The sequence below is a fragment of the Miniopterus schreibersii genome, assembly GCF_964146895.1.
Source record: "Miniopterus schreibersii genome assembly, chromosome: 12".
Taxonomy (NCBI): Eukaryota; Metazoa; Chordata; class Mammalia; order Chiroptera; family Miniopteridae; genus Miniopterus; species Miniopterus schreibersii.
The window spans coordinates 48,798,275-48,824,158 of record NC_138112.1 but is presented as its reverse complement, the minus strand read 5'-3'; the positions used below and the strand labels follow the sequence as shown (position 1 = coordinate 48,824,158).

The 25,884-nt window shown below is 48.2% G+C and overlaps 1 protein-coding gene across 1 annotated transcript in view; it reads right to left on the bottom strand.

Annotated features, from left to right (window-relative positions):
• Positions 1-25,884, bottom strand: part of NAV2 (neuron navigator 2) — a 342,947-nt gene that overhangs the window by 49,315 nt on the left and 267,748 nt on the right. The window contains exons 13-19 of the mRNA XM_081154569.1: positions 17,773-17,911; positions 10,652-10,943; positions 9,215-9,917; positions 6,100-6,567; positions 5,376-5,441; positions 3,941-3,985; positions 1,230-1,390 (exon numbers count right to left, since the gene is read on the bottom strand). Coding sequence (XP_081010695.1) covers positions 1,230-1,390; positions 3,941-3,985; positions 5,376-5,441; positions 6,100-6,567; positions 9,215-9,917; positions 10,652-10,943; positions 17,773-17,911 — 1,874 coding nt within the window. The remainder of the gene's footprint in view (positions 1-1,229; positions 1,391-3,940; positions 3,986-5,375; positions 5,442-6,099; positions 6,568-9,214; positions 9,918-10,651; positions 10,944-17,772; positions 17,912-25,884) is intronic.

Genomic DNA, 25,884 nt, shown 5'->3' with positions numbered 1-25,884 from the left:
CTATTTTCTAAAAGGTAGTCACATCAGCATTTGAGTTACACACCGAGAGCTAAAAATAAGGGAGGCAAGGTGGGTCAGTTCTAAAGCAAGGCTCTGGGCCTCAGCTTTCCAACTTGGCACGTTCAGACAAGCTAGTGTCACCTTCCAGGCATGAGCTAATTACTCCCTGGGCTCATCTGGAACAATTCTCTCTAAAGCCAAAAGCCCAAAATAGCCCCACCAGGCTTTTGATCAGATGGGAAGCATTTGTGTATGACAAGAAACTCCTGCCTCAAAGACTTCTGGCTGGGGAAAAACAATATGAACCCAGGTCTCGTCACCTTGGATGGGGAACACTGACTAATGGTACCTAAAGAGCTTTGGTGCCGTGGGGGCACATTTACCATAGCTGAAACTAGCTTTCTTACTGAAAACCTGTCATTGTAGTAAAGTACAGTATTTCACAAGTATCCCTTTAGTTAAATGAAAATAAAGAGTTAAGTCACACTTGATTTCAAGCCACACCTGTCCTTAAAGACTGAGTTTATTACTCACAATATTCAGGAACCTCGGCCTCTCTAAAGAAGGAGACAAGACTGGGAAAGATCAGTCTTCCAAGGCTCAGCTCCCATCCTGCCACCTTCATGCAACCTTCTCTAATTCCAGCCACGACTGATCTTTCCTTTTTCTAACTCTACCTGAGCACATTCAGTTTCTGCACGGTTTCCTATAAAGCTCTGGATTCTTCCCTTTGCCCTATGTATCAGTCTGTCTGGGTGTGTTTGTCACTCTAAAAAAAGAATCCACTGACATGTCAGCAGGGACTGTTACAAATTCTTTCCCTTTCCCTCTTGTGCCAGTCGAAGCATATGTCAGTAGTAGGCACTTCCAAGAATACTTGTTCAATCAAAACCTGATTTTTATCTCTAGCTTAATACAGCAATGAGGATGACCAAACATGGGACATGCCAGAAAACCTACTTCTTCAGGTCTTAGAAATAGGGTACATTTTTCTCAAGAATGGGATCGTTAGCTCGGAAAGAAAATTATTGATTAGAGTACCAAAAATTTTCCCATTTCCTCTCGTTCTTTTGCTATCAATCTCTTGTAATCATACTATGTGGCGGAGAGCTGATCAGATCCTGAGAGTGATGAGGCCACATGTCATGACCAACATGTCTCTTCCAGACACAAGCTAATCTCTGCCCCAGGGAGCTGATCGGCACAGCAGATGAAAAGTGGCTACTCACCAAGCTGAGAAAAATTGAACCTTGTTCCGGAGGGAGAAGTGACACTGGAGCCAGAGGAAAAGGGGGAGTTGGCAGCGGTGTCCTGCAGGCCTCCTGCAGAGTGGGACCGCAACCATTCTTTTGCGTCTTCCTGCGTGCGAAGCTGGGAGGTGGGGGTATACCTGGACAGACGGAAACCAGGCTGGATTAACCACGATCAATGCTCACGGAAATGAACTCCATGGAGCTGACAGTGAACACATATCCAAAGATGGTGTTAAAAAAAAAAAATCGGATCACTACACACCCCGAAACTTATGAAGTTTCTCAAAACTATTTTTTGCTACTTGGCCGCCTTTGGGGAAAATTGCAATTTCTGTCAGTTTGGAGGGAACACGTAAAGGGAGCAAGATCGGTGAATGCTCAGAAGAGCCGTCACGGGGCGTATCTGTAACATGTTGATTCACGACGGTGTCATGTCCAAGCCCCCACCCTGACTGCACCGAAGCAATAAAACAAGCTGCTGTTCGGGCTCTGAGGAGTTTTAGTTAGAGAGCTCATGACACCTGCATTTAAGAACACACAAGTGGCCATGAACTAGAGCGGATCAGAAACCAGGCACGAAAAGGTGTGACACAGTTGCAATCTAGCACGAGCAAGTCTTAATGAAAGAAACCCGAAATCACCGGGTTTCACACAGGACAGTGTCCTCAGAGGCCCTGAGGTCCACCTCCTTGTTTGTTCTCCAGTGCGTTTGGTAATGAGTTACTGAATGTCTCCAATGAGCTAAGTGCCTTCGCAGACCTTGTCTAGCCGACCCGTTGGTGAGGACCTGCCTTGAGTCGCACACCAAGATTTCTATCTATTTTGCCTGATTTCAAAATCCATGCTCTTCTTGTTATGCCCACAGGCGGCTTCCCGAATTTCTAAGTCACCCAAGTGGTCAGAGAGCCCTTAGACTTACAAACGGATTACCATGAGGTGACTACTGATTACATCAACTGCGGGATTCTTTTGGCTTAAAAAAAGGAGTTGTTGCCCGGCTGGGTGTGGCTCAGTGGTTGAGCATCGACCTAGGATCCAGGAGATTGAGGTTCGATTCCAGGTCAGGGCACACGCCCAGGCTGTGGGCTTGATCCCTAGTTGGGAGACGTGTAGGAGGCAGCCGATCAATGACTCTCATCACTGATGTTTCTCTCTCTCTCTCTCTGAAATCAATAAAAATATATAAAACATATGTATTAAAAAAAAAAGGAGTTGTTGGTATGTTGGTATTGGATGTGTGTGTATGAGGGAGGGAGCTAGAAAGGGAAAGTCAGAGTGAGGGAATAAAAAAAAGTGTCCTCCTTAACGTTTTTACTCTCATTGATGGACATGTAACCTTCTAGGTCGCGTCAGTTGCCTGAAGACAGCCTGTCACGTATCCCTCTTCAGAATTTTTAAAAAACCAATTTAAAGAAGGCAGAGCTACATCATTTTCATAGGATAGATCTGCTCCAGAAATGTATACAGCATTTTGAAATGTTAATATTTAGAGAGGTTGGCTTCCTCTTAGGGCAACAGTGGGGCATCAAGTCCAACTCATATTAAAAGTGGTCTAAATTTAAGCCTCTAGCATGGTAGCTAACAACCAGCCCACATCAGCACGATGAGAACTGTTAGGTACAGAAGGCCTTGCCAGCTCCCCCTTCTGAGGCCACACTGTGAACTTCCTCCCACAGGATGTCTGCTGGGGGATTTTCCAATACTGTTATTTTTAGATTCTTAGAACTGGCTTTATTCTGAGCTCCTATTGAAAGGAAGCATTGATACCTACCTCACATTACTGTTCAAAATGCTCTCAGCCTTATGAGCTACAGGTTTATTAACTATAGACAGACATGAGTGTTGAAACATTTCATTCCAAGTTCCATTTTTTGCAAAAGCACATAATGCTCAGTGCAGGGTGAAGCTCAGGCTACGAAGAAGGAGGCACTTAGAGAGCAGGAGAAATGACAGTTGCAACCATAAGACATTTCAACCACGGGGCAGGCGTTAGAACTGAAGTTCCTCTGATTGGCAGAGTGGAGTAGATGGTGTGAGCCATGGTGACTTATAGCATCTTGTTTTACCAGGACTAGCACCCAAATGAGCCCAAGCCATGACTTAGGGTGAACGAGAGGACACTACTTCCTCATAGTCTTCTCTTTCTTTTCACCAAAAACTGATCACACCTATGTTTTGTTGGGCATCAAAAACTAACCAGATCTTCAATTATTATTTAGACAAGTGCAAAATTTGTGTCCTTAGCAATTTTCTATGGGCCGAAAGCTAAATATTTTAAAATTTGGGGGTAGTATTTCCTTCTTCCTTGGCTCTTGTCCTGGCTAACAAATCAACATGCTACAAGTCATGTCCTTTGTCTGGGAAGACAGCCCGTGAACAGCATGGCCATGGTGACGTGCTCAGTGATTAAACCCACTGGCTCCAGAAGCAGCAGCAACTGCCCTCCTGGCTTGCACAGGAATGTGGTTCATGACATGGTTTCACCACATTAAGCCTGAAAAAGCACAGCCTCTGCTCAAGCAAATAAGCCAACAAATGGACAGGTGATGGAGAGGATGGGAGGGCAGTGGTCGTCGAAGGTCCTACTGCGGTGGCCAAAGCGGGGACCCCAGCCCAGCCCGAACCCCCACCAGCCAAGCCCCAAAGCCACACCACATGGCATGGATGCAAGGAGGAAACACAGATACCTGAGTCCTTTCTTAGGCAAAGTGTTCCTATCAAGGTGCGGGTCACTGTAGGAGAGTTAAAACAAAAATGAGAACTTCAGAGAAGCACAGAAAAAGCAGGCGAAGTGAGGAGGGAAAGGCTGAGAAAGGGCTGAAGAGACCTGGGGAAAGAGACTCACTTCACCAGGAGTGCTCCCTCATCCAGCTGGGTGCGCAGCACGTCCACGGGAAACCAAGAACCCCCATCCTCGGCCTGCACTGACCCCAGTGCACACTTTACCCCAGTCACCAGGAAGCCTGAGCCACGCAACCCCGCACGTTCAAGGCCACACTTGGGGGCGGCCGCACCTTGAAGCAGAGCCCGTGCCTTCCGCCGCCCAGTCGCCCATCTCTGCACCATCACCACTGCTTCTCGGAGAGAGATGTCAGCTTCTCCACACCACTAACTCTGGGCCACCCCCAGTGCCACTGGCGGTGACTTCAAGTGAGAGAAGGGACTTGCTGGAGGGTTTCAAGAGGCCTGCAGTCTGCATATTTGGAATTCATGAGTGAATTCCAGGTCCCTCTCAGTTTCTGCAGTCCTTATTGGACGTAGCTAGGAGCTGAGCCCTGGGCCTGAGTCGGGGCGTGTTCTAACTTGCTGGCTGATAAAGTCAAGGCATTTGGATTTCCAAAGAACAAGGGTTTAAAGGCTTGGTCTGTGAGTCTGACAAAAACAAAGTTTCTGCTGTTGATGGGGTGAAGAGGGTTTTCATTAATTTTTTTTTTCTAGCACGAAACAACATCTGTTTGTTATGTTTGGCCAAGCCATGGCTCCCCCACAAACTTCAGGTCAATATCCATCTCTGAGGCCCACCCACAGGGCATTTGGGGGCAAACAAGCCTATTCATTTATAAAGTCTCAGCGCTCCACATATTCTTTTTCATTATCGTTACGGGAAATGGGCACACAGAACACAGCAGCCTGCAAAACATACGGAGCCAAACTGCAGCGAAGGACTTTGAAAGGGAGAAGAGCCAACTGCGTGGGGAGCAGAGGAGGTGGGAGACAAAGGTGAGGGCCAGGCTGCACGGTGGGTGGTAGATCATTTCTGGGCTTGGAGGGGGAAGGGAGGGAGGCGGGAGAAAGGGTGGGAAGCAGGAGCATGCCACAGGAAGACTGAGATGCAAGTGAGGGCTTCTGCCGCCTGCCCCAGTTCAAGTGCAGGTCGGAGGTTCCTTCCCACGCTGGGAAGGGAGGGGCCAGCCCAACCCCATCTCTCCTGGGGCTGCAGTGGACGGCGGAACAGACCCTCACTGGCATGCCCGGGGGTCACGTACTACACCATACTACACCGGAGCCACGAACACAAGCGTAAGCCTCAGGCCAACAGCCTTACACAAAACATCTGGCTCGACACAGATGGGCAGGGGAACCTAGAGGCACGGTGGGGTCCCCGGCCTACAATGTCATTACCTGTCCTGTTTCCTGGGCAAAGTACTTCTGCAGAACTTAGGGCTAGCGGCAGGGGAAGAGAGAGGGCTAGAAGTCCAGGCAGGTAGAAAACAAGAGAAGGAACATTAGATTGAAAGAAAGGGGAGGCGTCATATACAGTGATTTTCCTCATTCCCAGTGCTGCTCCTGGCTTTCTCTCTTCCCTATTGGAGATGATGGACACACCACAACTGCAGTGAGACCTGGAGCTCTGGGGACACTTTTGGTTTCTTGATCTCCTATCTCCGGCCAGCAGCCCTTCAGTAGGTGGGTGTTTGCCATGATGACCACCAAATCGACCCCACTGCCTAAAGAGTATCCTGCCACACACCCTATGGCTGCGGCCGGCCACCCACTCTGCCTGCACAATTACAGGGGGAGGGGAAAGAAGCAATTGGTAAACAAACAGAGTAAAATGGGAGGATTTCAAAGGTGGAATGCCATTTCAATTGGATGCATTAAATCTGCCCCCAAGAGACTTCCAATAGCTCCAAGCACTGAGAACAACCACAGTGAGAAAGATAACAGGAAGCAGAGCTGAGCTTAATTCATCCCCAAACTGGCTTTCCTACCGAAAGACATCAGCGATAAGCGAGAACTCTCCCAGGCAAAGGTCAATTAACGTTTGGGATTCCTAACATAATCCTTTGCCTCTTGAAAGGGTGTCTTTCTGAGAAATACAGGCAGCCAAAAGCACAGCACCAACCTTTCTGACAGTGTGGTCTTCACACTGTTGGTTCTCACAAAGGGAGTCAGGGAGTCGTCCTTAGAGGAGGCGATGAGGCCCGTGGAGGAGTTGTGACTCGGCCCCCCTCCACTGCTGAGGGAGATGTCAATGGACTCACAGCTGGTGTGCAGGCTGCTGACGGACTGGAAGCCCAGGCCATCCTTGCTAACTGCCGAGGAGCTGCTGGCGTTGGTGCCCCAAGTGAGGCTGTTGGAGGGGCCTGAGTGGGCTGAGCTGGGGCTGGAGGCTAGAGGAGACTGGTTGATATCCACATTCTTACTGTAGAGAGGACTGCTGCTCCCGCTGCTCAGGACACCGCTGCCTGAGGGGGACTCTAGGTTACCTGGCTGGGTCAAGGTGGCATGAGGATTAGAGATGACCACTGAATTTTTCATGTTTTCAGCTGTGGCGATGGGCACTTGCTTGCTAGGCTTCCCACCAAAGAGTCTGTGAAGAGACAAAGGGTTGTTTGGGTTGAACCCCAGAGCCAAGGGGCTGTGAGCTGTTAGAGTAGGGTGTGGCTTGGGTACAGGAGCCATGGCAGTCCCTGGGGGAAGAGACAGTCATTTCTACTGAAATGGATATAGGCATTCCAGTGGGACAGGCCACCTGGACACTGGTGCATCACAAGGTTCCAGCTTCCAGTTCTACACAGCAGCTGAGACCCTGGCTCTACTGGAGCCAAAGGGCAATGGCAAATCACTTTCTACAGGACTATTCATGCTCGTCCAAGATCTTGCTTCCCTTTCTTTCCATAAACAGAGTAACTAGAAAATTGCCCTGGCCCAGGAAATGTCTAGAAGAAAAGAGCTGTCCTCATCATCTTTGCATTCATGACCCCAGGCACAAAGCAGGCACTCACTTTATGACAGTCCAACTCCAGGGATTTGGTTGATTTTATCTCTAAGCACAACATGTAGAGTCAAGAACCTGAGCCTAGATCTGGATGGGACCGGGGGAAAGTATCTTCACAGATTCATCCTCTAGTGAAAGCTCAGCCTGAAAGCTGTGTTTTTGAGGGCCAGAGTGCTAGTTCCACCCACTGGTGTACCAGAAACCTTGCTGAGTTCACAGGACATTAGACGAGAGACATGGTGTGAACTGTGTCTCTGTGACAAGACACACAGAAATGCCTTCCACGTCACCCCCCCTGCTTGTGACCAAAAACGTGCTGTCAGAATACAGGCAATGGTACAAACGTCTCCCTCTTCCATCGGCAGAGGGATACCCGGTAGAGTGGCAGAATTGCTTTAAAGTCAGGGAGCGGTACATGCTCTAGTAATGCAAGTAATTCCATCCACTAAAACTCTGCAAAGTGACGAAACCACTGACAGGCAGGTTGCCTTTCTCCAAGCTACTCAGTGGTGTGAGTTTGATCTCTGTCTTTTCCAAACAGTCCTTACAAAGTCTCAATTACTGTAAAAACAAACAACCGACTGACCTCATAATCAGTCCTCACTACAATATCTGGTGACATGAGAAACACTTTTGCATGGTGACAATCAGAGAATGAAATATCCTATTGCAGAATCTTGGCTTTAGAATGCTTACACACTTCCCGTATTGGAGACCTCACTACTTCAAGGTGTAACTCATCCCAGTGCCAACCACTTCCAATGAGAAAACCAAAACCTGATCCATTTTCTTCACTTTTACTCACTGCTCCTGATCCTGCTATGTGTAGCCACACAGAAAAAGCCCAAGTTTTTGTTGAAGAGAGTTATCACACTCCACCTAAGATCTATCTTCTCCATACTAAGGCACAATGAGAGCACTGAGAACACCTTCAAGATTTAGTAAAAAATGTAATTGCCAGGAACTGGCTGAAAGGTGTTCAATGCAGAACCTAAGAAGCTGCGTGCATTTTCAGGCATTCTATTACACTAGCCTAAGGGTCTAGTAAAATGCCTTTGTAGTCACTAAAGGAAATCCATAATACCAAAGAGCGAATATTACATAAAATACTTGAGGCAAGAAGCAGAGAAAATTTTCATTTACAAGGCAATCTGTTAAAACAACAAAGAGCAGCCCAATAGGACCCTCCCCTGAAAAAAATAATCATTACTGAAATTCTAATACTCAAGTCTAGACAAAGAACTGAACTGCTTCATTATACCTTTCATGTGGAATGCTTTCTGAAGTCTCTTCAAACATTCCGATTCATCCCCAAATATGTACATGTGCACATAATTTTGATTTTTTTTCACTGCTTGGTTTTCTATCCTTGAGACTTACTCTTTTCTATGACAAGAAATTCCCTGGGAAGGTAAGCTCTGTCCCGTGCACATGCAGTTTGAGGATGGTCTAATGGATATGGATATTATAATGAGATACTATGAACAAGCAAAAGCTGTAGAGATTTTTTAAAAGGGTTAAGAAAAAACAGCAAATAATATTTTCATGTAAAAATTTCCATCCAGTGTGGAAATGAGAGAAAAAGCCTTCTTCCTATTACCTTATAAGGTAATAGGAAATCAATTTCTCCTTTTCAGAAACTATTCTGCTTTAAGAGTATTTTTTTAAAGGAAGTTAACATTTCAGAGACTAATTTGGAATTATGCATGAAGTTATAAATAAGTGTGCAGAGAATATTGGACTATTTGAGAAAAGAATCTGGCCAAGATCACTCTCTAGCATAATGATGAGAGATCTCAGCCACAATATTAACAAGACAAGGAAAAGAACTGTCTGCTTCCCCAGATCTGGACGGTAGCTACCTTTTATTGAGTACTTACTATGAGCCAGCTATGGCTACACAGATTAATCTTCACAAGAACTTTCAGGTAGGTATAAGTATCCCCATTTTACAGATGAGAAAACTGAGGCATAACTGTAAAGTTTACATTGTGGGTAATTAAGGTGAATTCAAAATTTGAACCCAAGATAACTGACTACAGAGGCTTACTATTTTTATGCTAACGTGGAAAAATAATCAGTTTACTGCAAAACTGCTGGCAGCATCTAACCAAACAGCATTATCCTAGGACCAAAGTAGAGAAAACAGAGGTTGCTTTAACTAAGAAACATGAAATTATGAATCCAGGATAACCATTCCATATATTCCAGTTCCGCTCAGTGTTATTTCCCCACTTACCTGCGGAGTGTGGGAGAGGCCACATCGGGGTACTTGGCTCCTGGCTGGAGAGTGGGCTGAGCCGCACTGGACACAGGCTGGGCCGCTGGGTTCACCTTCACTGAGTTACAGGAAGCCACGCTCTCATTGTCTGATGAGATGCCTTTCTCTTTGTCCGTCTGGTTGACCAGACCCGGCAGAGAGCTGCCCAGGGCCGTCTTGCAAGGCTCCCTCAGCTTGGGCACCGGCAGGCCCGCGGACTTGCTGCTGATGTTGGAATCTATGCTGCTGGTACTAGACCTGTTCCCGGCCCCATTCCGGCTGGTGGACTTACTGGGCCGTGGCAAACTCCGGTACTGCAAGTTTGTCCGGGAGCTGAGAGACAGATACCCATCGTCCTGATTCTGAGCCCCATCCATGCTCGTCTTCCGGCCAGTGGACCGACCCACGAGCGCAGACGACTTTGGGATTTTGCCCAGTGTGGCTGACCTGCTGGTGACAGTGGCCCCGCTGGCTGTGATCATGGTCAGACCGGCAGCAGAGCCACTCTGCTTCTTGAACCCAAAGCTGTTGGCATTGGCGGTGGGTGTCCTGGAGCTGCCGGGGAGGGGCTTTTTGGACTCATCACCGCTGCTGCGGCCTGCATCAGATGGGGAGCGCTTCACCTGGGAGGCTTTGGGAGATAGCCTTCCTTTCTCGGACACCTTGGCATCGTCGGTTTTTCCTAAGAGAGAAATCAGCAAGGTTAACCTGCAAACCAAGAAGCCAGCTCATCCAGCTTGGTCTGTTTAAAATCCTCCCCTCCTCCAAAGAACTGGTTCACTTTCTCCCTGGGGAGAGCAGTACCCTTGGGAGGCAGAGGAAAGAGCTTTTTACAAAGACAATCTAGTCTACTACTGTCACCGTGAGCCTTTTAGGAGATGTTGATGATTTTACTCATTTGCAAAGCAGTCTAAATTTACCCAGAGCAAAGCAAAGCCAGCCAATCACTGCTGTGTCTGGGGAAGAGATCCTGATTTTTACTGAACTTTCTCCCTCTGTCCATTAAAAAGATGTCCTAACATTTTCAGGAGGTACCCTCGACTTCCTGAACAAACACTTCCTCCATCTGTATACATCCCTGAATCATGGAAAACATCAACTCAACATACCAACAGCTGATAAACACATGCCCTTGAGAGTTCGCTCTCGCCCAGCACATGACTGTACCCATTCAATACAGCCTCAGCCGTGGAACCATCTTCAGGCTTTAAAAACTCTCACTCACATATTTCCATTTGGAAAGAGGAAGAGATCTGAACCTGCCTGAAAGCTGGTTAACAGCAGATTCTACACCTGAAGAACAAATACCTGAGCATTTACAGGGACTTAAAAAAAAAATTCCTTGCTAGAGTGACTGCGGTTTTGGTTTTCCAACTGACACCTGTGGATGCAAGACGGCATCTGCCTCTGACTCACCGGTTCCTGGGGTCTTGAGCGTGCCCGCCGGGGCAGCTGGCTTCGTCCTGGGCATGGTGATGCCCACCTGAGCGGTCATGCCTCGCCGCCACGAGCCCGTCTGGGAGATGACGGGGTTCTTCTTGCCCGATGTGCTTTTGTCGGACTCATCAGACACGTCCGAGGGATTCCGCCTCCACTTGGACCCGGGCTCCATCTTTATGCCACTGTCTGACCCTCCGTCGGACTTCTTGACATCATCGCCCGACCAGAGGGAATTCCTCTCCACCTGCGAGTGCTTCTCTGCGTCGGTCTGCGGAGGAGACTCGGAGTTAGTCCCTCCCAACCCCAGGTTAGAGGCCCTCACCGCAGAGCAAAAACGCCAATACACGGGCCAAATTAGGGGAAAAAGAATAACTAGCTGCTTGACAGTGTTCGGGCCTTTGCACTCTGGTTATCTTATTAGCCTGATTTTTGGGGGGTCCAAGGAAAGTAAAGAATAAAATTTGTCCTAGAAGGAAGTGAGGGAGGAGAGTAAAAGGGGCCAAAGGAAAAGGAGGGAAGGAGCCCCACGGAGAACCGTGAGCAGACGGAGATGTGGCGAGAATTCAGCTACCAACTCTCTGCCACTTGGCGACAAACCTCCCCTGCCTGGGGCGGCCTGATCTCTCGCCGGCATCCCGCCTCCCAGCCGGCTCCCTTTGTTCTGCCGGCTCCCTATCACTCTGCAGCGAGATCTTGGGAGCAGCGCAGCGCCCCAGTCGAACACGCGGAGCCAGTGAGCCAGAAACGGGGCGGCTGCTCCCTCCACGGGGAGGGAGAGCGGCTGAGAGGAAACACACTCTCAAAAGCCACCTTCCCCGGTGCTAAAAGCTAGCGGGTGCCTGCTCCTACCCTGGCTCCATTTATATGCCACATTGCTCTGCTCCTCTTGTGCGATTCTGTTCAGACTAGAGATATAATTGGCCGGCTTTCTTTGGAAGAGCCCTGACCTGCTGGCCATGGCACCCAGGAGGGGACAGAGTGTGATGTTAATGATTTGCTGCAGTGAAAGGGCAGGAGCTAACCAGAATGCCTGGGGGCCTCCCTCAGGGGTGGGGCCAGGCCAAGGACGTGCTAGTCAGGATGTCAGCAACGCCGTAGGGTGGCTCTGCTAAGACAGAAGTTCCACACTTGCTATACTTTTAACTACCTGGGCATCATCAGCAAGGTAGGAAATCAAAATGATCACCTGGCCAGAATCTGCCTAATGCCTGTCATCACTAGTATAAATATCTTCCTCCATGAAATACGCCGGCCGAGTGGGATAAAATCTAAATACAGACAAGCAGCCCAAGCTCAATCGTTTCTCTGCTGCCACCGTGGACTCTGCCTGAACCCCTTCACCCCCTGAGTTCCACTCATCCATCATAGCCATGTTACGAGTGCCTTCGTTTGTTCAGCCATTCCTCAAACACATCCCGAGTTCCTGCTAGGTACTAGGCACCAGAGACATGAGGGGGACAAGAACACTGGGGAGCATTCCTGTGGGAAGCTCGTTGCTCCACTGTGGCGAGGGACACCGAACGATACCTCCCACCTCTGAGCACAGAGCAGGGGCTCCATCGAGGCTCGGTGAGGAAATGCGTGAACACATGCCTTTCAAGCTACAGCACGTTTTAACAAAACGATGTCATCTGATCCCCGCAACCATCTGGTCAAATAGGGTAAGTAGGTAAGTGGTACTGTCTTCATCTCTAAACAATTCCAGGATACTCATTCAGCCAGAATTCTTCAATGCCCACTGTCTGCCAGGCACCATGGAGGATCTGAGGATCTGTGGGTGGGATAGGTTCACACCACTCCTGGAGTTTACGATCCAGTGAAGGAGGCAGAGAGTGGATAAATACAAATAAATAACGAATTGTGAATTATGAAGAATGTTATAAGGACAAGGCGTCTGAGAGAGAAATACAGATACTGACATAGTTTAGATTATGATAATGGGGGTGGGGACAGTGGTCAGCTAAGGCCTTTTTGAAGAAGTGCCCTAAAGAATGAGAAGAAACTTACTAAGAGAAGTGTTTAGGGAAGAGCATGCCAAGCAGGGGGAAGAGCATGAACAAAGGCCCTGAGGCAGGAAAGAGTGGCTTCGGAAGCATTCACCCAACAAATATTTACCAGGCAAGTTTTGGGGCACTGGGAATACTACAGTGAACAAGCACAGGTACAAATCATTGATATCGTGTTCAATCATTTTAACACTTTCCAACATACTCTGAGAGGGACTGAAAACTTAGCACATACCACATCTTGTGTTACTGCATTCTTGCTTATAATATTCATTCCTATGCCTTGCTTCCCGCAATCGAATTGTAGTAGTGTTAATAGCAGTAACAATAACAACATTTAGTAAGCACTTACTATGTGTTAGGCACTGGGCTAAAGTGCTTTGCATGTATCCTTTAATCCTCGCCAAAAATCTCTGAGGAAGTTACAGTTCATAGTCTCAATTTGACATGAGAAAACTGAGGCACAGAGGGGAAAAGAAAGGCATCCAAGGTCACACAGCGAGGAAGTGGAGGTGAAAGGGTTCCAGGGAGTCCCCATTTTATCCACTTTATGCCACAGTGCCATCTTGGAGAATAAGCCCAAGGACAGGAGGCATCTCTGCTTGCCCAGCGGCTCCTGACACAATCCCAACACCCAGTAGATTCTCTTTCCATACTGGCTGGCTGGTTGTCCCCCAACTCCAACTCCAGAGCAGCTCCAGCCTACCTCTGGGTGGGACCCCCAGAGCTCTGATTCCACTAGTGGTAGAGAGAGTGCACGTAGCCCTGGCTCAAGACCATGGCTTAAATCCCCCCTCTGGAAAGAACAATCACCCACTATCACCCCCTCACAACCTGGTCCAGGGCAGCAGCCTTCTCAGGGCTACTCTGCACAGTGGGCATCTCTCTGCCTGGGACATTACTGGCTTCAAGTTCATATCTTCTCAGCAAACCCTCCCCAAGCCATGCACCAGATCACACGGTGGCATCACTAGGAATCAAAAGGTGAGAAAGTCCCAGCCTCTCGGTTTCCAGGGCTTATAGCACAAGGCCAGCAGGATGGCCACACGGGATGCACAGAGCTGTACCCTCCCCTCTGCTCTCAATGCCTTTGTCAGCTGTTTCCATCTCAAATGGCACCTAATTTTAGAAGGATTTTCCTAATGCCCCTACCTGGAAGTCCATTTACTCATCTGACGTCCATGAGGGAAGGTGAGGAAATAGCCACACAGGAGAGGGGAAAGGGCCTGGAGGTTGGAGAGGTCATGACTGAGGGCCCAGGTTCCTTAGGGACCGCAGAGGGGAGGCCGATCCTCAGGTTGACAGGTTGGAACCAAGCGGGGCTGAGCTGTGAGGTGAGGGCTACACACATGATGTGGGGGGAGAGCATGGGCTTGGAGTCTGCCGGACTTGGGTTCAAGGACAGAGTGCGGCCACTCCTTTGCTGTGTGTGACCCTGGGGAGGTGGCTTAACTTCACTGAGATCATTACCTTGCACACAAAATGGGGACAAGGGAGCCAGAGGGACTAGTAATCCAGAGGAAATGAAGAAACAAGGTAACTCCCGAGCAACTACCAAGAACCAGGCACCGAGAGAGCGCGAGAGAGCGAGAGAGTTCAGATCAAGCTTTTCCATGGACGCTCACGCTCACCCTTCAGGATGGACCTAATTACTGTAATCTTACAGACAAAGAGGCAGAGGGTTGGAGAGGTCCGTTAGCTTATCCAAGGATGTCACAGAGCGAGGAGCTCAACCTTAACTTCCAAGTCCACACGTCTTACCTGGCCCAGCAGCCTGGTCCGGCGGCCGACCTGGGCTCCCCAGCTCTCCTGGAGGAATCAGCCCAGAGGCTGCCGCGCATCAAGCCCGGGAGTCTCTGCCCGGCTCCATGAGACGCGGCGAGCACGGCGCCTGAGGCTGAATGCTGGGCACCTGTGCCTCAGCAAGGGCAGCTCAGGCTCAACATCCTTGAGGAAAACTCACTGACGGCCCGGCCGGCGTGGCTCAACGGGTGAACATTAACCAATGATCCACAAGAGCGAGGTTCGATTCCCGGTCAAGGCACATGCCCAGGTTTCGGGCTCGATCCCCATTTGGGGGCCTGCAGGAGGCAGCCGACCAGTGACTCTCTCATCATTCATATTTCTCTCTCTTTCCCCGTCTTCCTTCCTCTCTCTGAAATCAATAAGGACATTTTTCTTTTATTTTAAAAAAAGGTCACTTACAGATGGCGTGGTGGTGGTGGTGGAGGGGCCTTCCATCTACAAGGCTCGCTCCTCCGTTACGCACCCCCTCCTCTTTCAATCAGCTAAATGAGGCTGCTCCTTAGGCTTTCCAGACCGTATCTGCCTTCTCCTTAGATCTGTTTCCTTTTCGCTATTCTTCAGAGGCTTTTCAAACATGAAAACGTAGGCAGGTAACCTGTTTTCGTGGCGACACGCTGAGCCACTTCTCCCTGCCTCTCCGTACCTGGCCTGGGAGGCCGTGTGCTGCCGTTCACCCGGGGGAAACCGGTTTGTGATGAAACCTGAGTGAGCCCCGGGGAAGGACAGCGACACACATCTTCCCGCTGCCTGATGCCGATCGGAGAGGAGTAATGGCCCTTAGCATCCCTCCGAGTGGTACAGGGGAGGAGGGGGGAGGCTGCCATTTAAAGGGATTCAAATATTTGGAGCTGCTCCCTGGACAGGGACAAAGGGATGCCACTAAAAATCATTTAAAGAAACCATCTTCATAGGAATCTTAGTGACTATTGGTGCAAGTCTGCATTTTACCTATTTGCTTAGACTTTATTTAAATATTTTAAACGCAGGTAGTTTTATAGTGAAAACAACCCAGTGAATATTAAACTGTTTAAGTCCCTTGAAATTAACTTTCTGATCGTGATCAAAAGATATGTATTCTTGAACGTTTTTTGATGTGACCTATGCTGGAGGAAAGCAAAGAGCGGGTCAAAGAGGAGGGGACCCCGGTATGGACCAGATTCAAGTGTATCAGATAGGAAATCATTTGTAAATCCCAGAGATTAATTGCATCGATGTGGAAAATAGATTCTAACCCCGGCCTTGTGGGGAGGGAACAAAGACAAGGAGATCCTCCCAACAGTGTTTTGTTTGCTCAGTGTGCACCTTAGGAGCGAGCCTGTTCCTACCTGGCATAGAAACAGGAGAGGAACTACTGATTTACTGGGCTCTTGATGTCTCTCCCTCCCACACTCCCTTCCTCTCTGCCTCCCTCCCTCTCTGCTCTCAGGTACCTCCCGTAACCCGCCTGCCCCCTGAACACAGGCTCCCAGGTGGTCAATTCCTTATTTTAGCATCCAAGGACACGTAGAAGCCAGTTGTTATTTATATTAGATATGTTATGAAATTAGGATTAATCTCAGAAAAAAAATGGTGGCCACCAGGAAAGGAAAACTGGTGGATGCTGCAACCTTTGGCAAGTGGGAGGTGAGAGGGACACAGGCTGCCTGGGAGTTTTTAACTTGTGTCTAATTCCTGCTAAAACAGTGATCACTCTGGGGCAGTGTGGCTTAGTTTTTTCTTTTGTACACATTTTTATTAAGGTACAACAGTCATATACTGAAGTACACAATCATAAGTATACAGCTTGAATAAATTTTATCAATTTAACATACATAACTACCACTCAGAAATCAAGACACAGAACATTATCAGCACTTGCCAAACCCGGGTAGTTTTTTCCCCCTTAACAACCATCACAATCCATCCTCACTCTCCAACAATAATTAGACATTCTGCCTAAAACGAAAACTCAAGAAGCCACGGGCAATCCAGAGGCAACACCTCATATATTTCACCAGGCACTCAACACTTCCAGTTCTGGGGGACAGCATTACTCCCACACTCTGACACAGCCTTACTTTAGCCCTGTCCTCAAAGAAAAGATACTTTTGAAAGCAAAGAGATTCCAGAGCAGTTCCCATCTGTACAGAGTGAGAAACAGCAAGAAAGAAAGAAGATGTGGGAGGGAGTGAACGAGGGGGCAGAGCCGGTTCTGCCCTCCCAAGGTCTCTCTGGGACACTCTGTCCGGATCAGACCTTCACATGGGTTCACGGAGGCAGCAGCCCCCACGGGTGGGAGGGACCCACCATGATAAAGATTCTAGCCCACATAGGACAGTGCCACGACTGACAGGTCCTTGTGCTGGTCAGACACAACTCGGGGACTATGTGTGATCACGGCACTTGCCTTTGCCTCTAGTGAAATGGGCTGACTAGACCCAACTGACCACTGAGGAATGCCGTGAGGGCAAGTGAGCAGACCCCCGCAAAATGGCCTTGAAAGAAAATATAATATGGCACCATGTTCAAAAGATAAAATCTGAGCATTTAAAGTCGGGGTTGGAAACTCAAGAGTCTCGTGGTCAGGCAGCTGTGCACCCTGGGGCATGGGTGCAAGGCCAAAGGAGGCGGCCACCTGGGCATTGCTGATTGTCGCCATGTGGAGAACGAAGGCTCAGGGACACAATATCTTCTGATTTTTTTTCAAGAGAAACCAGAAGTTCGTTTTCATGTAAAACAACCAATTTATAAAATTTGACAAGGAATTCTGTTTAAAAGAAAAATAACACCATGGGCTCAATAAAACACATCGTCAGGAGGATGTGACCTGCACACTGACAGTTTCCAATCTCTGGTCAGGATGCACAGGTTTTCCCATCGAGACTCTCAGTCTTTCTTCCACCCCATAGCTTTCAAGGGATCAGACATGTGCCTGTGGATAGCTAAGAGGGGGCACACACTCCAGGCTAAGAATGGCCAACTGAGTTCAGCATCTCATTTCTTTTTTTTTAAAATACAGATTATGAAACTGAGGTCCAGAAAGGAAGCATGATTTTACCAAGGCCACCACAGTGCAAATGGCGAGGCCTCCCCACTCCCATTTCCAGCGCCCTGCTGCCTGACCCCCTTTCCCTGCAGGTAGAGGCCACAGTAAGGGGACAAAAGACCAGGCAGACGCAGGAGGCTGGGCCTCATCTCATGGACCTGGGTATTCTGCTCACCCCAAATGGCCCCCTGGGCCCACAGGCCCAAGGCTCTCTGCCAGCAGGGCCTCTGGACGAGCCTGGGGGGAACGCTGTTTCTTACCTGTACATCCAGGTTTTTGCGAGAAGAGGCAGGTGTGTTGGCATAGGAGCTGATGGAGGAGCTGGTGTTGATGTCATCAGTGCTGAGGTTGTCTATGGTGTCGCTGATCCCGCTGCTGACGGAGCTGCTGTCATCCCAGCTGCCAAGACAAACACATGCTGAGCACCAGAAGCTCCCACTGCGCCAGCTCAGGCTGACGGTACAGACAAAGCTACACCATCCCCAGGGCTCCCTGCGCCAGCTCAGGCTCACAGTGCGGACACACCATGCCCGAGGCTCCCTGGGTCATGAAGCCCCAGACAAAGCTCTTTGCCTCTGATGTGACTCATCTCCATGGGAGCCACCATCCCTGCTGTTTTGGACTGGCAGCTGGGTCCAGGGGCTGATACAGACCTTCCCCCAAAGGCTGGGTGCTTCCCCGAGCACAGGTGGCTAAGACACTACCCATTTCCTACCCCATCCACAACTTCATCTTATAACTTAATAAAAGTCAACGGCTACTTCCCAGGCCTCGTGACGGAGCATGAGCAGTGGCTTTGGAGACTAGAGCCGAAAGCAGCACAGAGAAAGACTCAGCAGCAGCACCCTCCTGGGGGTCGGAGAGAGTAGGAAGGAATCTCACTGCTGTATGAATGCTCTGGACTCCACTCCTGGGTGAAATGCCAAGGGAATGAAAGCGGCAAGAGGCAGCAGGAACCTGTCAACTGTATTGGTAGCCCTAACTCTAATAATATACCTGGATACATCTAAAGTAGAATTCTTCATTGCCCGAGTCTCAAATCCACTGAGACCACCCCAGTCCCCCTCACCCCCCGCCCAAGAAAAGTCTCTGGACAACCTTTCTTTTTCCCCCTTACCATCTCCCACACCACCAAGACATCTAAATCCCCTGCCTGGTCCTGCCACCTCTGCCTGCAATGTGTATCCCAGTGTGCACCTGTCACCCACAGTTCCAGCTGCTACCGACTCCAGGTTATGGCCCACAGATCGGCTGGGCTCTGGGTTTCACTTCTAAAACAACCCATTCTCCCCCCAGCAGCCGTAACTGAAACATACATAAGTCAGGTCCTGCCACTCCACTGTTCACATCCTCCAGTGGCTTCTTGGGTACTTAAAACCCACACTCCTTCTCTGCCCCTCACGACCCTCTGATCCATCTCCCTCCTTAGTCCTGTCTCCGGCCAGCCTTGCCATTTCTTGCTGGCTCTGGCTACATGGTTCACGTGTTCAGAGCTTTCCATTTGTTGTCCCTCTTTCTGGACACTTGCCCCTGCCTCATCTGGTGTCACCCCTCAGAAAGGCCTTCTTCCCTGCCCCGTCTATGTACAGCCCCCCTGCCCCCCAAATCAAGCTTGCTGCATTTTCTCCTTTGGTTGCAGGGTGGCAGGTACAGAGCAGATGATTTAGACTCATGGGGCTACAAAGTAAGCTTCCAATACTGCTTTACTTGATCTAGAGAAAACAAAGTACTATGGCTTTTCTATTGTACAGGTGGAGAAACTGAGGTGTAGAAAGGCCAGACCACTAGTAAGAGGTGGAACAGGACCTGGATGCAGCCACTGTGACTCTGAGTCGGCCTCTACTGTGACGCCAGACGGCCTTCCTTATGGCAATTTCCAGGGCGCATGGGACATGACACGGCTCACTTCCCAGGAGGAAGCCAAGGCTTGCGAGGCGCTGGGTTCAACATGGCACAGCGGGAGCGGCGAGGCCAGTCTCTACTCCCAGGGCTGCCTGGCAGCAAAGCACCGGCTTAGCCACTGTGCCCACCACTCAGCCCTCTGCTGGTTTCTTGCCTGTAAAGCGGCAGCCTAATTCCTCAGAGATGCCGGGAGGCTGAGGCCCGCCCCCCAGTAACTCAGATTCATTCCAGCGATTACAAGGCGCCTCCCTGAGCTCTGCGGGTCAGGCAGGATGACAAAGGCTTGGTGAAAACCTGTTTTCATCAGCTTTCCCTTCGGGGCTCCTATCTGGCTTCCCAAAGCCCACCTGGAGGGTCCCCCAGAAATGAGGAAGGACAAAGGCAGGGAGCCTGATGGCTGGGAGAGCGATTTGCTGTGGATGAAGTCGCAGGGTGCAGAAGGCCGCAGGCTCCGCGGGCTTAGCAAACGTCGCTCATGTGAGTCCGCTGCCAAAGCTCCGAATCCTCGGGCCCACCCTGAGCACCCCGTACTCTGAATTCCCAGTCTCACATCTGGACCCATTTCTATACACTCATACAATTTTCCAGTTTTCCACACAGAAAGGTCTGTCCCGCCTTCCAAATTCCTGCAGAGGCTGCCTGGTGAGAGCGGCTAAGTGCGTCCCGTGTCGGGCACCGCGCTGGGCACTTTACCTATATTATACATCTCTGTATAATATAGGTGAGGAATGAGGCCTCACCTCATTCCTACAAGGTACCTATTATCCTCGCCATGTCACAGATGAAGAAATCTAGGCTGAAAGAGTCAGTATTGTGACCAGCTTTTTTCAGTCAATGTTGGAACTGGGTTTAAAAATGCAGAATTGTCCAATTTCAGAGCACGCGCTCCGTCTATTCTGGATGGCACTGCCTTTCTCAGAAAGGGCCATTCACCGAGAACCCGCCACATGTCAACCGACCAGCATTTGCATGTATGCTCATCAACTCTCCTATATATTCAGAGGTGGCCTTGCTTCCTAACAAGGAGACTGAGGCTGTGAGAACCATAGTCCAAGGTCACCCTGCAAATGTAGGCCGAACTGAGGGTGAAGCATTACCTAAGTCCAGGCCCACCTCTTCCTGCTACCACCTACAGTGTGGCACTGCAACAAGGTCAACCTCACCTTGTGAGGCACCTCTCCTCCATCTCCAGGCACATAGTATGTGCTTATTAAATGCCTCCTGCCTGAACTCATGTGCAGAGGAGAGATGGGCCATGTTCTGATGCAAACTCACCACCAGCACTGAATTCGGAGCCCAGCTCCCTCACCATTTCATGTTTTGACCAGTCACAACTCTGTGCCTCAGCTTCCTTAGGGGTGGCACATGGATGATACCACCATGGCTGGGGAAAGAAAGACATAACGGATGGAAAAGCACTCAGATCTGTTCTCATGATTAAATGGAAATCCCACGAGTCTTTAATTGCACTGGCTCTGGCGTTAGGAATTTCATGTCACTAAAATTTCCTGTAATCTGATGAAGAACGAGGACCGATGGGACAGGAGTGTGGCTGGTGGGGAAGAGGGACGGAAGTTAGTCACAGATGCCCGTGAATCCAATCTCAGATTTTTTTGCTTTGAAACTGTACCCGCTCTTCCCCTGTGGCCTTTCAACACCAGGCTATTATTCCAGTGGGGCTCAGGGCACTGACCACACATGACTCTTCCCCTCGGTGCCCAGGGCATCTCAAAGCTTATCCTGAGTTTACAGGAAGTCCTTGTAACAGAGCTGGCCCCGAAGGGTAGGGGTCAGGGATCTGCCCCACAGAAGAGTGAGAGTCGGGGGAACTGGTGATGCGATGAAGGGGCAGTGACACCAAGGGAAGCCCATGCCGGGCAAGAGCAGCCTCAGTGCCTCCCAAGTTGCCCGTGTGCCAGACACTGAAAACCAGCTATATCTCCTGCACTTCTGGATCCTCTAAGAAACTGCCAAGTCTATCTAGATAAAAAACCACTTAGTTTCAACTTGTCTTTTGCCCCAAAATTCAGGGTATAAATGGTCAGTGAGCTCCAAGTTATATTCTAAGGAAAATCAGTTCCACAAGATACTCGGTGATAACGATGCTGCCTTGATGAGGGGACATGAGCACGCTGGCTCTCCTGTGCCCCTCTTAGAGATTCGTGTTGCATGTGTACATATTACCGGCTGCGGAGTCCTGGAATGATCTCTTTACTGTTGTCTAAAACAGTATTTCCCAAACTTATATGACCACATAGGAGATGCTAAGAATGAAAACACAACTCTTGAAAAAATGCAATTGAAACCTACAGCTGTCAGCAGTTACTCCATCCACAGCAGCCCGAGAAGGCTGTGAGCAGAGGGAGGCAGAGTCCCGAGGAATGACGCCTAGTGCGCTCCCGTATCCAGCTGCACCTGAAGCCGGAGCACCCCTTGGAGCCCAAACTATGAGAACTAACACATTCCTTTCTTTTGCTCAAAACTGGTTTGCTTAGTTTTTTTTTTAACCACTTGCCATACCTGTGCCAACTAATGAGGAATTGCAATTTGTTTATAAAGGGACTCCAGACATGTGGCTAAGAGTCAGACAGGAAAAATGTGGAAGGCATGCAGAACCCATTCAGGCAGCAAGGACATTAGTGGATCCAATCAAGTGGCAAAGGAAATTAGGTACAACCTGGGATGGGGTACATAAGTCTACTGACCCAAGTCGGGCAATCAATGTTGCAAGAGGTTACAAAAACTGATTACAACTGAAACTTGAAAGAAACCCAGAGGATGTATGTTTACTGTGTGGTGAAATGAGATGCCAGCCCAGAGGCTTGAGGGACCCCAATGACACAGCAGAAAGAACTGCAGTATTGTCAGCTGTGGCTCTGGAGTTACCCATTCCTGCATCATGGTCTTGAATCTGACCAAGCAAAACCATAGGCTGGTCCTGGGCCCACCTGAGACGATAAATGGAAGTAATGACTTTAAATCCTGGAAAGGTTTAAAAAGATGAAGAGAGATGATGAAATAAATCACAATATTAATACTTAACTTTATTTAAAAAGAAAGTTTTCTGATGTCTGTATATTTATAATATCTAAAAGAATATATGACATATTAGGGAATGTGAAAACCAGTCTTGTGATTTCGATTTTAAAATGAGTACTGATTTCTGACTTGAGATTTTTAAGATAAAAGATTTGAAAACTAAATTCAGATTGTAAAAAGAATGGGAGTGTTTAGGGTAATAACATTTGTAACTTTAATGGACTTGTAAGAGTTGTTTAAGTGCTTAGAAAGATTTTGCTTACTAGGCTAGGGATGTTACATTTGTGAATACAGCCTGAATTATTTAAGACGACAACATTCCGAGTTTACACTCAGTACTGTTTAAATTCAATTTGTTAAATCTGAGTTAATAATCAAATAAGAAGTGGAAATCATCTTAATTTATATAAAAAATATTTGATTTACAGATGATTTTTGTAAGAAAGCTTCAGTTTAAAAATTAAAACTTCAATGAATCATATAGTAAAACCTGATTAACTCTAAGAAGCTCTTTTTGGGCACCAAAGCATTCCTCAGATATTTAGAAAGATGTTAAAGGAGATTTCACTTTCTAAATGAATGGTTTTTATATGAATGGCAGAAGAATCAATGAACTCAAGAAAGCATCTCCTCTCTTCACCTTTTCCCACCCTGTTTCACCTTAGCTCTACATTGTAAGACTTCTAAAGCTACTCCAAGAATCTTAGTGGAAATAGCATTATGTTCAACAGCCTTGAGAAGCAAGCAGAAGAACCACAGGGCCTCCTCCAGAGACAGATTCAATAACAGGAAACTAAATGGGAGGTGGGACACAGAGCTGCTTTCCCTGTCTTTTTTTTTTTTTTAATTTCAAGACAGCATATCAAGGATATGCCCTACAGATTTGTTGGTTGAGATACTTGGAGAAACAACACAAGAGGACGCATCCATTGATTCCTCATAATCGTCAACACAAAAGCACTATTTCCCAGTCAGATCACAGTCATGCACCATTTTCTCCATGGGTCCAGCAGATGACAGCACAAATGGAGTTATAAGCTATATTTTCAGATTTGAAAATGACGTTCCCCTACTTTTAGCCAATGGTGGGAAGAAGAAATTACATCAAACGTTTGCTATTTTTCCTCAAGACGCCTAAACTCAATGTTTTTGGATCCTGAGCCAGGGGCCTTGAATTCATTCATTCATTCATTCATTCATTCATTCATTCATTCATTCATCTCATCCAGTCAGCCAGTGCCCTCTATGTGCCTCTACTGTTTGTCTACTCCTCTTGGAGGAATACAGATGAGAAAAGGATCACCAAAAGTGACCAGAAAATCCATCCCAAACTGGGAAGGCCCATAAAACCAGGAGATCCAGTTTCAGAGTCTTCCAAGAGATGCTGACATCACTGTGTCAGGAATTCGAGTGCCACTCAGAGGGCTCAGAGCACAATTTTAACAGCTCCAACGCAAGCGAGCTGCTCCGGACACGCAGGTGAAAGAGTCTTAAATTACTCCAGCTTCTCACACTCCCTGTTTTCTTCACTGCTGTGGGGCGTGAGCATTCCATAGAACTGAGTAGGGAAACCTGCTTTCACTAGGACCCCCGAAAAACCACCTTCAATTTGGACAAAACTGTAATATCAAGCTCTTCTGGGAATAGGCAGATGTAGCAGGAATCTGTAATGGTCTTGAATTAATGTGGTTTTATATTTATAACTTCATCTCCCATGAAGTAAAAAGGCAAAACAGAACCTCAAGGTTAGAGGAATGATTAAAAGGATTTTTCCACTAGGATTTACACGCCCAGGCACGAGGATTCCTGGCTTTCAGCAAGAGGCTCAGCCTCGGGAAACAGGAGTTACCGGAGGCTCTGGAGGGTCATTACACTTTTCGGATGGGCTCCCTGTGAGATAATGTTGTTTATTCAGGGGAAAGACATACCAAATGATGATGTAAAAAAGTGAGATGGCGTATATATATTGGTTCTCTGTTTACTAGTAAGCTGCAGCAGGTTAGCAGAGATGCAGTAATGTAACTATGGTTCTGAGAAGCAATCTTCACAAAGCAGCCCGCCCCCCACTCCCGCCCCAAAGACTCAGTCTGCTTCCAGAAGGCCCCACCGTCCTCGGAAACAGTCTGGGCCGCCCAGGCCCCCTGTCCCCTTTCTGCCTCTTTCCTAGTAACTAAACTCACGCTGCAGAGCCACGCCAAGGGCTGGGTCCAGGCCTTACCTGCTCACTTTTCCAGTTCTGCTCCAGAATCCCAGTAGAGCCCATTTACACCGCCACCCGGTGCCCCCTGCCAGACAGCTGTATTCAGTTGCAAAAGCCCAGACTGGTGGAACTTGTTTTCTGGCTATTGTTCAAGGCAATTGTTCCTTCCAAACCCCAGGGCCTGGGCTGGAATGAGATCCTTTGGTGTGGATGAGTGAGCAAGCCCAACCAGAGGCTGAGCAGTAACCCCCAGGAAGGGAAAGGGTTTGGCTACCTACAGTTCCCACCAGACAGGTATGTTAACTATTTCCTCCCCAGGAGGTTTCTTCAAGGGCATCATCTCTAACCAAAGCGAGGGTCCATTAAGAAAATATACTTTCAAAGAAAGCAAAAGGACTCCTGCAGAGCCCTACCTTTCACTGTCTATCTGGGAGTGATAATCATATAATAAGCAACTTTAACTGAAGCAAAGTCGTGCCAGACTCTGTTTAATTAGATGACTTGCATTATTTCATTTAATCCTCATAACTCTATGATAAAAATAATAACAATGCTTACTAATATTTAAGTGCCAGGCCCTGTTGCTTTATATTTTCTCCCAGGCACTATCAGATAGACTAACCTTTAAAAGACGGCATTTAAATTCCCATAGTGAATTTAAGGGAACTAAAGTTCCCTTTCGTCCGATAAAGGCTAATACTATACCCGTTGTACAGATGAGATGGCTGAGGCTTGGAAAGATGGCCCAAAGGCCACACAACTAGGAGATGATGAAGCTCGAACTCAAACACAGAACCAAGAGTATTTAATCACCTCATTTATTTATTCATTTGACACATTTTAATGAACACCTATTATGTATATTAGAAAGACTTTAAAGTTTTTCAACCCCCCCCCCGCCAAAAAAAAGATAGTTACTGAATGAAACTACAAGCAAGCCACTACTTTCTAGGTTTCATCTCTGGGATTGGTCTACATGGTTTGCAGCTCGAATTAAAGCAGGAGCAGAGGTAGACACTAATCCCAGTACATTTAGTCTCATCTAGCAGGGCCAGGGTACCCCAAAGCCCCAGAGGCTCTGGATGGAGGCGGCACAAGCTCTGGAGAGAAAAGTAAAACAGATCTGTGTTTGAACTCTGGCTCTGCCACCTACTGTTATGACAGCAGCCTCTCCAGGAGGCTCAGGGCTCCTTCTGTGTGATATGGTGCTAATGACACCCGGCCCTCACAA